Genomic DNA, 12,207 nt, shown 5'->3' with positions numbered 1-12,207 from the left:
AGCCACCGTGTCCAACCTTATAAACAACTTCATTAGGAAAATACATTATACCATTTAACAAAGTTTAGAAATCACTAATTTAGGAAGGTATGTACTCTTTGAGGTAAGATATGGGAAAAACTGGGTCCTAGGTTAAACTAACTCTGATGTACAATGAAATAAACCCAAATCTCTGAGACTGAGCCAAAAGTGAATAGGTTTTTACCTCCATGTGAGGGAGGTGAATGGAATAAGTAGTATTAACTCAGATTCAGGTAACACTTGCTGCTTGAACAGATCCATCTTAAGTAACTAAGAGATTAATTTAACCTTAATAGGACTTCATGCTTCTTTTACTTTGTGCTAGAAGTTGATGAAATTAAGTATTTGGTTCTTTTTATTTCAATATCCTATATCTAAATTTCTCGTGTGAAGTAATTTATAAATATTTTGGGTCACTTTTGTTTAAAATAATAATTCAGGATATGAGAGTGATCTGGCTGTGACATCTGTCATCCCACTGATAACCAGGGTTTATTCAGCTGATCTCGCTGGCTAGGTGGATGTCTCCTCACTGCTCCATGTGTGTCCCTCCCGAAGCTGCAAGTCAGTCATGGAGGAGGACCCCTCTTTGGTCAATGGTATAGTAGTAGCTGTGCTCCCCTGCTAGAACCTCCAAATAGCCTCTCAAAATAATAATTCCACATACTTATCTATAATACAGAAAATAGATTAATTACAGTTCCTCTTACTCATAGAAGACAAATATCTTTGCTAAGATACAAATGATAGCTTGTTGAAAAGCAGAGCAAATGTTAGATTATTTGAAAGGCTCATTTTTCAATCAGGCCCAAACTTGATATTTTTTAAATGGCAAAACACTCATTTCCATGTCTAACAAAATATTTACAAAGACAACAAAACTTGATGAATGTCTTGGCTTTCTTCCAGCCTTAAACTGGCTTACATATGTTTCTCAAATCAATTTCAATAAAACCATATATTGATGGTACAGTGAACAACTGTTGCTCTGTTACACCAGAAGTCCATCAAGTAAATTGATGACACCTATATCAGTTACTTGTTATAATACAAATGAGGGTGTCAGTTTATAGCTATCCTACTGAAAATAAATATTTCACTTTCACTTTGGCATTTATCCAGTTTTAGAACAGTGTTCTACAGATAATTTAGTTCTTGGATTAGAATATTTATAATAGTAAGCTTTAGATAAGGCTGTTCTCTGACAGCTGCCAAGTGACTTCTACACTAAAACCCATCCTTTTCTAGTATAGGGAGTGCCGATGTTATTTTGTACTTCTTATTCTAGTCCCTAGTCAATTCTTAGTCACATAGAAGCAATTTCAAAATCATAACAAATGGCTCTCCATCCTCTACCTCATCTCTCTCTCAGCAAAAATCAGCTTCCCACTTTACAAAGAATATAGTGGCCATCAAGCATGAACTTACCTACATCTGTACCCATCCTTACCTCTTTTCCTTCTGTCTCAGGCCAACCTCCTCACATAAGTCCCTGATCTCATCTTCTCTGACACGTCTAGAGCATCTGCCTTCAATTATTACTCACACATTCAATTTCCTTCTTTTCACTAGGACCTTGTCATCATCTTTGTCTCTCTATTCTGTCTCCCTACAAGGTAATACTCTCATTCTTCCCATTCCTGACTCTCATCCTCTCTCCAGACCACTGTAATATGACTGTGTTCCTGCCACACTTCAGAAACGTTTCATTATAGCTGCCATCATCTGTTTTCAGTCCTTGTCCTATACGCTTTCTCTGCATGATTCAATTATTCATTTACTAAATATTTATTGCTTAGTATCTGCCAAGGACTGTCCTAACTACAAGGATTCAGCAGTGAACAAAAAGATAATAATCACTGTCTTCATAGAGAGATAATAAACTCTGACAGATAATAATGGAAGAGACAGATAATAAATAAAATAAAAACATATATAGAGAGTATGTCAGAAGTGGTGTTTTGAATATAGGGAAAGGAGATAGTGAGCACCAGGGGTGGAATAGGAAGTTTGAGTGTCATCAATTTACTTGCTAGACTTTTGGTTGTATTACAAATAGAGCGATCAAAGAAGCTGATGTGTCTGAAAAGTTGACATTAAGACCTGAAGGAGATGAGTGAGTGAACCCAAGTGTGTATCTGGGGAAGGGCATGGTGATGTGGGAAAGAACAAGGCCTGAGATAGGAGCATTCTCTAGACCTGAGATAGGAGCATTCTCTAGACCACTGCTCTTTGAAAAATCTCCTAGATTAGATTGTATAATACCACTGTATAATACTAGACTGTATAATACCACTGTCTTCTGATTTCTGCTCTCCTTTCTAAATACTTCTTTCTTTTGCTCTCCTTCTCTTTTCCTCCTATATTCTTCCCCTAGACAATGTCAGGGAGGAAATATTTCTTCTCAACCCTAATAAGTTCATAGTTGGGACTTGTAAAATGTTTTGTTAGACATGGAAATGAGTGTTTTCCCATTATAAAAATACCAACTTTCGGCCAGTTGTGGTGGTTCATCCCTGTAATCCTAGCACCCTGGGAGACTGAGGCAGGAGGATCTCTTGAGCTCAGGAGTTCAAGATCAGCCTGAGTAAGAGTGAGACCCTGTCTGTACTAAAAATAGAAAAAATTAGCCGGGCATGGTGGCTTGTGCCTATAGTCCCAGCTACTCGGGAGGCTGAAGCAAGAAGATCACTTGAGCCCAGGAGTTTGAGGTCGCTATGAGCGAGGCTGATGCCAGGGCACTCTAGCCTGGGCAATAGAGCGAGACTCTGTCTCAAAAAAAAGAAAAAAAAATCAAGTTTTGGCATGATTGAAAAATGAGTCTTTCAAATAATCTAACATTTGCACTGTTTTCTGTAGACCTCTGTGACAAGAGACAGATTAAAAAGAGAAAAACAAGCAAGTTTATTAATACCCGTATTGCACATCATGTAGGAGAAACATTAATGAAAGGAAACCCAAAGCAATGTCTTGGAACTCTTGGTTTATATATCATCTTCAACAAAGAACAATATCAGAGAAGTGATAAGATAATGGAAGGCAGTTTTAGGCTTGCAGAGGTAGGCAACTGTGGGGAGGTAAATATATGGGAAGAATCAAACAGAGTAAGTTTGTTTGTGATTCCTCTGGTGTGATCTCTGAGCTGATAAAAGTAGTCTCCAGTAAAGAAGAATTCATATCTTGTGTTTAGGTGGAAAAGGGGAAGGATAAAGAGAGCTCTTCTTCCATTTTCTCCTTCTTAATTGCCTTTAGCTCAAAAATATTTATGTCAAAGAGGCATATTTTGGGGTATCACATTCTGGTTTCCTTCAATATTAACTGCTAATATTCACGAGGGTTCCAACCATAGCTTTATCATGCTTTCCCTAGGAGATATACTCAACTCATATAGCTTCAACTATATACCTCTATGCTTCAACTATATACCTCTATGGTTATGACAATAAATGTAGTTATCTAGCCTTGATTTCTTCTTTGCCAATATCCTTTGGTGTTCACATTTACATTTATAATTGCCTATTAGATATCTCCACCTGGACACCCCACAGACTCTTCAAACTCAAAAAAACATTGTATATATTCATGTATTCAAACTCAAAGGTCCAAAACTTATATATTCTCATGTATTCTGTATCTAGATTAATGGCATCCTCATCCACTAGTTACCCACACCAGAAATGTTGAAGCCATTCTCAAATTCCTTGCCTTGCCTTGGTACCTCTCCTCCCACTCCCAACCTTAACTGTTCTCTTAATTTTACCACTGAACTTTTTCTTACATTAATCTTCCCCTTTCCATCTCCTAGTAGGGTTATTATAGTAACTTCCTAACTGGTCTCCTAGTCACCACCCTTGCCTCTAATCTACCTTTCACATTTGAAGTTATCTTTCAAGTCCTTCTCTTGATTACAAACCTCCAAATTCTCTCATTGCCTTCATTATGAAGTCCATTTTCTTAACATGTGATTAAGACTCTTGAATGTCTTGTCTCAACCAGTATTCTAACCACTCAGCACCCAGAGTGGTCACTCAGGATTTCTCCCCATTCTTTTGGGACCCCATAGATTTCCTCTTATTATTTAATATCATGTCTTTTTACTGACAGACGAAATCATACGATAATTTTGTAGAAAATTTTAAGTTTCCATTTATTTTTATGAATCAGGATTTTAAGAGGGAAAAATGATCTTATTACTTCCCTTCAATGGCTTCCCATTATTTGCCCTATTAGATCCTCAAGTCAATCTCTCTGTTGCTTTCACTCTTTTTCACTTCAGAGCCTTCACTTGCCTGGAACAAGTCCATCCCCATGGCCACCCACCCAACCCCAGTCAGCTCTTACTGTTCAACCTTTAGAGCTCAGCTCAAATATCATTTGATTGGCTTAGAAAAGGCTCTGCTGGGGCCAGGAGTGGTGGCAGGGCGCAATGGCTCATGCCTGTAGTCCTAGCATTCTAGGAGGTCAAGGTAGGAAGATCACTTGAGCTCAGGATTTCGAGACCAGCCTGAGCAAGAGCGAGAAGAGCACCATCTCTAAAAATAGAAAAATAAGTGTGACTCTGTGTCAAAAAAAATATATATATGTATATATATATATGTGTGTGTATATATACATATACATATGTATATATGAAAAGTCTATGCTTATTCCCCTACCCAAAGTCAGGTCTTTCATTCATAAAGTCTTATAGCACCACTTATACCTCCTTCAAGGCAAGTATCAGAGATCAAATCAACAACTAACTATATAATTAACTGTCACCTCTATTTGAATATAAACTTCAAGAGGCCAGGGCCAGTGTCTGTCACATTTCACTATTATATCCCAGGCACCAAGGAGAGAACATTTTCCACAGAAGGCACTCAATAAATACTGAATGAATAAAAGGTAAATAAATACCCAGCAAATAAGTGATAATAACCTAACAATATTGCAAGGTCTTAAAACCTGCAAGGCAGCTTAAGTAGTATTAATAGCTAAGTTTAAAGTGCTTTGTCCAAAGTAGAGTGCTGACTCTTTATGACCTTCTTCAAAATTCTATACTTTCTGAAATTCTGCTAATGAATGATTTTTTCACTCTTTTTCTTTTTCCTAGCATAATGTTTTAAGCATTTCTTGGATCTTCTACTTCTTGCACAGAGTATGCATTCAATAAATTAAATGCATTCTTTGAGTAGATTTTATCTGCCAGACTTAAAATTTATTTTACAAATATTTGCTAAACATTGGAGATCAAGTAAAACTACTCTAAATAATAGGGTTCTTGGAAAACAGAATGCTTTGTATGAATACCAGATGCCATATTTCAAATTAGAAATGGTCAAAAAATGTTTCAGGGGTCATAAACTACGTATATATCAAACTTCTCACTTGTTCCCTTGTGATAGATTCCATTCACTTATAAACTTTTACATGGTATGCATTGTTAGCCCACCAGAATCCACCAGATATCTAGAATAAATTTCTCAATGTTATTTTTAAATGACCCTTTTCTATTCAACTCTTAGTTCTAAAATAAAAAGTTTATGTAATCACGATTCTGGCCAAGATAGTTAAGGATGGGTAATAGATTATGACTAGATTACAGACTAAATGAAACCAAAAGGTCAGCAAGCAGTGCAGATATCCCCCAAAGCTATTTTCCTAGGGTTAAATTTTATTCCATTAGTAGGAAGTTTTTATGTCAAAAAATAATTTTCATCTTAACACACTGACTGCCACTATAAGAAAAAAAACTTTTTCCCTGAGCCACCGTGTTTTTGAAAACAAAATGATCCTTTCTAATTTAATGAAAAATTTGTTATTTTTTATTGTTTTCTGTATGTGAGTTACATGCAGTTGAGTTATATGTTAGTCATAACATACTTATTGTATTTGTCTCAGAGAATTGACTCATCATATGCTTCACAAAGCCCTGGGCTCAGAACTAGCATGAGTTAAATACAACTCACATGGCAGTTAATGTGTTAAAATACTGTTTTATGATTTTTAGTTAACTCCAAAAGACATTTATGAACAAGAAAAGTAGGAAACTAGAACATGGTGCCATAGGGAGTCAAAGTAACCTATATAGTTTCAGGATGAAAAAAACCCAAAATACCTAAGAAAGCCATGTTGTTCTGGTTATCCCACTTTGGAAATTTCTGTTACTCTTGTGATCAAAGTATTACATTTTGGTAATAGCTGAATACATATATAATGAAAAAGAAGATATGAATGTTAAGTTTTTGCTATCTAAAATAAAATTTCCTTTAGGGTAAGACTATATTTTCTATGTTCTCAAAAGTACCTCATGTGAAAATATAGAAAAAATATTGATGATGAGGAGGAGAGGAAGCAGAGTAGCATTAAGCTGGTTTAAAATTATGCAATAAATAAATTTAAGATGGGTGCTCAGTTTTAACATATGGCCATATTTTCAAAACTGACAAATAGATCAGACAATCTGGTGATTCTCTGGGCTGCTTAGCACTGCATTGGTGGTGGCTCCTGTCATAGTCTGTGAATTAGCGTATAGCCGCAGAGATCCCAGGGACCCTGAATTTGTCCTAGCAGTAGAGCAAGCCCAAACTCTAGGGTTCACTTCAGCACTAAGCAGGTTCCAATGAAAATAAAAATAGTATGTGGTGCTTCTATAAAACACATCCCCTTTTCTACCATAAAATTTATAATTGTAGCTACCCTGGATCTAGATGTTGAATTTGCACTGCTAAACTCTAAGAATGACTCCAAAGGCCTCACTACCCTGAAAACTTTTCTGAAGTGCAGAAATGTAGACCAAGACACACAATATTCTAAACATGATAAGTAGATAATGTTGGCGTTAGTAGAAATTATAAGTACCTTCTCACTATCTTCTCTTCTCCAGGCTCCTCTAATCCACTCTGCCTCAGGGGTGGATCAGAACATTACATTTTATTCTATCCCAAGAAGGAGTGCTCCCAAATAGTCTATAAGCTCCATGAAGACAGAGGCTATATCTGATTCAGCACCTAGCATAGTGCCTAGCCCAGAGTGAGATCTCATAAACATTTTCTGAATAAATGAATGAATAAAAGGCTAAATAAAGTTGTTTACAGAGCTGGAAGCAAGGTCAGCTCTGTCTTGGAATCATATTTCTTAGGAGTTAAGCCTCTTGGATCTACATGACTAGTGACATGAGCTCTATTTCTGCTATCTGAGCCTAGAAGGATCTGGGTAAGTGGCCACAAATCAATTATGCTCAAGGCAATGGAGCAAACTCTCTTGTTCTGGTTTTCCTTGTGGGCTGATATATACTAGAATAACTTTCCTCTTTATATTTTTTCTTTTTAAAAATATTTATTTATTTCAGAGACAGGGCCTCACTATGTTGCCCAGCCTGGCCTTGAACTCCTGGGCTCAAGTGATCTCCTGTTTCAGCCTCCCAAGCAGCTGGGACTATAGGCATATGCCACCATGCCCTGGAATGACTTTTCTAATTTGAGCAATAAAATCTGAGATTCTGGTAGATTCTTTCAAATGGGAAGCAAAGGGTGAGTCTTCTTTGATTCTAGGCAGTAAAGACTTACGTAGCATCAGCACCTCTATGGGATGCAACCTAGCTCCCCAAAATTTTACAAAGTGACCAAGTATGAATATTCTGGCGAGTGCCCTCTGTGCTTATGTATTTCCCCTGCAGCAGAAGGAGCAGCTGGTGGCAGATAAAATTCAGGAGTTAGAAGCTTTTATCCCAGCCATCTATATTATTTATTTAAAAATATCAAATAGCACCCAAACTTAACACGAATTAAAAGTTATGAAAACATGGCTATAAGATTCCAGAAAAAAATTGTAAGGCAAAAAGTAATTCTTTTAAAGATTATGGCATGAGCCATTCAATTTTTGTGTTGTTGAGATGAATATGGTACATATTTAAAAGCACACACATTATTATAAAATATTATTTAATACTTACACCTTCTGCATATTGCAAGTATCGTTTATTAGTTTCCTGTTTACCAAATGTCTCCAAAAACTTCTGACGGTAAGCAAGAACTGTATCAACATGTGTTTTGTATTTCACGGCCAATTCCAGTGCCCTATAATGAGAAATAAAATAGATTATCAACATTGCTTGTGTTAGACTCCATGGAGAGTGGAGTTAAGGGGCAGAGAGTAACTAGGTGTTCCCTCTGCTTATTTCATAATATGAAATGTCATTTCTTACCTTATCCATTTTGCAAATTCCTATTTATACTTAAAGGCCCAGATCAAACATGATTTCTTCTCCCTGACCAGCTCTCCTTGTAGAAATAAATGACCACTATCTTATCTATAGTCCCTACCATTTACACATATTATTATTATAGCACTGCTTATAGTGTATTGTAACTATTGTTTATGATTATAATTATATAATTTATGAGTCTGTGTCCTCTACTAGCCTATACATTTACTGAAGGGAGATCTGGGTTTCATTTCTTTTTGGTGAATACTACAGAGTGCAATATGGTAAATATTCATTGAAAAATTTTTGAAACATCATATAATTCAAGTGAATGAACTTCCCCACAATGTAAATGGTTCAATTATCTTGACCATTTTGATAAGTCTATAATGAGTTTATAAAATTAAAAACTGATATCCTTATGTTATTACTACAGCAAATTAACAATCTTATGAAAATAACAAATTGAAGCTAAGATGTCCAACAAAAAGCCTTTTGGCACTTAAGTCTCAGAAAAAGCCAATAGCCATTTGAACTCTGTAATTCAATCAATATTTATTTATCTATGCAACTCAATTATTTTTAAAGTAATATTTTATTTAAATAGCAGATAAGAACTAAAAGGACAGCTGAAAACAGTGATAAAACACCAAAGACACAAATCTACACACTGATAACAATTTGCAGGAAAATAAAAAGATTAATCCTCAGTTCCAGGCATACTTTCATAAGTGGGTTTTGGACAGCACCTTAGCCACTGCAATCCTGTGCATAACTCATATAACTTGAGTCAGGGACAACCCAGTGGACTACAGCTTTCCTACACGGTTCACTGTCATCTTGTTTTAAAATATGGATAACAGTCATCATAACAGTAAAAAATATATTATTTCTCAAGTTCTCTTGCTTTCTAATATGACATGGGACTTATGAATATTCTAATCATGATTTATCATATCCAACATTATAAATCTGTTGTTTTAGACAAGACTGACTAGTGCTTAGATTTTTTGCGACTTGAGAGTCTTCAGTAGGAAAATCCAGTTCATTTTTAGTATGCTTTGGTTTGCCTTGCTGTTGATCAAAATAAGTAGTCACTTAAAAAACTGTTTTAGATATGCTATGTGTATTGATAGACATTTGAAACAGACATTAAGGATTTAATATGAAAAAATATGAATTTAAGTTATATATACTACAAATGATAATGTCAAAATTAAGCAAAATGATTTCTTATAAATATATATTGACATATGCTATATTGTGAAATCCAAGGGTCAGTATTTGCTACCCATCACGGACTCTTACAAAGTTTCCTTATTTCTCTGTGACTTTAAGTCTTTCAAAGAGAAAGAAGATAGGCAGAAGGGAATATGAAGGTCCTAGAATATAGAGGAACAAAAGTGGAAGGTAAAAGAAGGTAAAAAGCAATTCACCGAGGCTCAAAAGAGAAGAAATGGAAGTAAAGATGCCTCAATTCTTCTAACCTTCTTCCATATAATTTATCCCTAAGCCTCTGATTCCAGTGGTGTACATGAGTGGATAGCACCTTTAGAAGCTCCATTTCCCATTCTTTCTTTATAATTGTATATGATGGGGGAAGGAGATCTTAATTATGTAAAACTGAAAGTGTTCTAAATGGAGAGCACGTAAGCATCAATTCTGGGTTGAGGTTTTTCAAAAATTCCAAAAGAGATACTTTGGTGTAGAACATCAATGTCTTTAATTATGTAGAAAGAATAGAATATGATATCTAATCTTGCATTTAGATGCTAAATCCTAAGTATTATCTATCATCATTGTCATTGTTATTATAATAAAATATGCATCAATTATCTGATTGAAAAGCAATGGCTAAAGGTAAACATGCAAATGATATGTGCTATTTTGGATGTTCTCTAAAAGCACACACTGGGTAAAAATTGTTTCCTTACCACATTTAGGAGGGAACTTACTCCAAATTATGTAAGGGTTTTGGGAACAGTATGTCTCTAGTTTTAAAATGGTTATTTGGCAACCAAACAAATGTGACATTAGATTCTAAGGCTGGAATAAATCCACATATTTTAAATAGAAGTTATATAAAGAGATGTTGTAACTTCAAAATGTGATCTTTGCATAACTTGAATGAAGCAAAATAACTTTGTATAATGGAAGATTAGAAATTATTTTTATTAATACTTACATAAAGGATCAATATGGATATCTGGAGCTTCTAGTTTCTACCTCTTTTAACTTTTTTTGAGAGCAGGCTGCCACCAAATGTCCAAAGTAGATTACAAGCATAAAATGTGCTTACCTACAACTTTTTAAGAGCTGTACCTTATTAGGTTACAGGCAATTTTCAAATTCAAATATGAAAGAGGCACAAACTAGCAAGACAATGTTTATCAAATGGAATAACACATATGAACAAAATAAAATCTGTTCCCTTCTAGAGGATTGGAACAAATATAGAAATTTGGGGATGTTAAAAGCAATCTAATAAATTTATTATCTAATACATAAATTCTATCCTTCTGGAATGAAATCATCATTTATGTAAGCCCTAATTAATAGATTTGGTCAAAGATAATCGATGGCTGCTAACATCACCAAAACAAATGACCAGTCATTATGGAAATATATACACCACCACCTATAATGAAGCCTTACTAACTAAACAAATAAATAAATAAAACCTAAATCTAATCAAGTTTCTAGATTCAACAACCAATTTGCAGCTAATTCAGGGGACAGAGGAACGTGTTAAAATGACACCACAAAGATGTAACCAATGATGTCCAGACTATGAAAATTCTATAGGTCTAGTTTCTTCACTGGGAAAATTATAAGAAAACACAAAAAAGAATATGAGAATCTATAGATTAAAAGAAACTTAAAAATATATCAACCAACCACAAAGTATGGATCTTTTTTTTAGATCCTGACTCAAACAAACCATAAAACAAAACAAAGCAAAACATTTATGAGATAAACAGAGAAATAAGAACACTGAATATAATGATTGTTAACTTTTTAAGGTATGTTCATAGTATTAATATTGTGACTGTGTTAAAAAAAACTTTTAGGGATGCATACTGAAATATTTACATATAAAATTACATGACGATTGAGGTCTACTTCAAAATAAGTGGTAGGGAAAAGATTCGGGGAGGGGTAGAAATCATCCACAAATTGATAATTATTGAAGCTGAGTGATGGCTCCATTTTGACTCCTTACACTAGTCTCTCTACTTTCGTATATGTTTGAAATTTTCCATAATAAAAGGTTTACAAAATTCCACCTTTTTGGTCCCTCCTGATTTCTATTGCTGAATCCTTTTCTTAAACCAAATCCTTAAATGTTGGTCTTCAGCAGAGGTCTTCCTGCTTCCCTCTTTTCATTCTTTAAGGCTTCATGGTTAATCTTAGCCATACTCATGGCCTGGACTACTCTCTATAGGCTGATAATTTCTTCAGCCACTTTCCCTCAATGTCTAAAACCTCTCCTGAACTTCACACTTGTATATCCCACTCTCTGCTGGTCCTCATAGACTGCATAAATCAAGACAATTAAAGTTAAACAAATATTAATATAAATTGTTGGATAGCTTAACCACTGCCCCACACTTCCCACAAAAAAAAAATTTATCTAAGTACAGCTTTGGTCTACACATATACCAAGTGTGGGCTTTCCCTGCTACTAAAGTACACAAATTCAAGCCCTGTCAGCCTTTCCTGGTATATATACAATACCAAAACATTTTTTTAAAAACACTCTTTGACAATACAAGCCAGTTCTGGAAATCCTAGTTTATGAAAATGATCACTTACTCAATCCAGAAAAAGGGAATATATATGAAGAAAAAAATAAGAACTTTTTTAAGAAGATCTTTTTTAAGAAGACCATAATCTATATAGATAGATATGCAAAAATCTATTCATTAGTCAATCACACAATTTTATCATTCATGCTATGTTTGAATATCTTTGCAGATGATTTTACACTCTAAGCA

The 12,207-nt window shown here is 34.8% G+C and overlaps 1 protein-coding gene across 1 annotated transcript in view; it reads right to left on the bottom strand.

Moving 5' to 3' along the window:
- Positions 1-12,207, bottom strand: part of IFT80 (intraflagellar transport 80) — a 123,271-nt gene that overhangs the window by 2,599 nt on the left and 108,465 nt on the right. The window contains exon 19 of the mRNA XM_076004253.1: positions 7,958-8,081. Coding sequence (XP_075860368.1) covers positions 7,958-8,081 — 124 coding nt within the window. The remainder of the gene's footprint in view (positions 1-7,957; positions 8,082-12,207) is intronic.

Source organism: Microcebus murinus, chromosome 1, assembly GCF_040939455.1.
Source record: "Microcebus murinus isolate Inina chromosome 1, M.murinus_Inina_mat1.0, whole genome shotgun sequence".
NCBI lineage: Eukaryota > Metazoa > Chordata > Mammalia > Primates > Cheirogaleidae > Microcebus > Microcebus murinus.
This window is presented reverse-complemented; position numbering and strand designations above follow the sequence as displayed.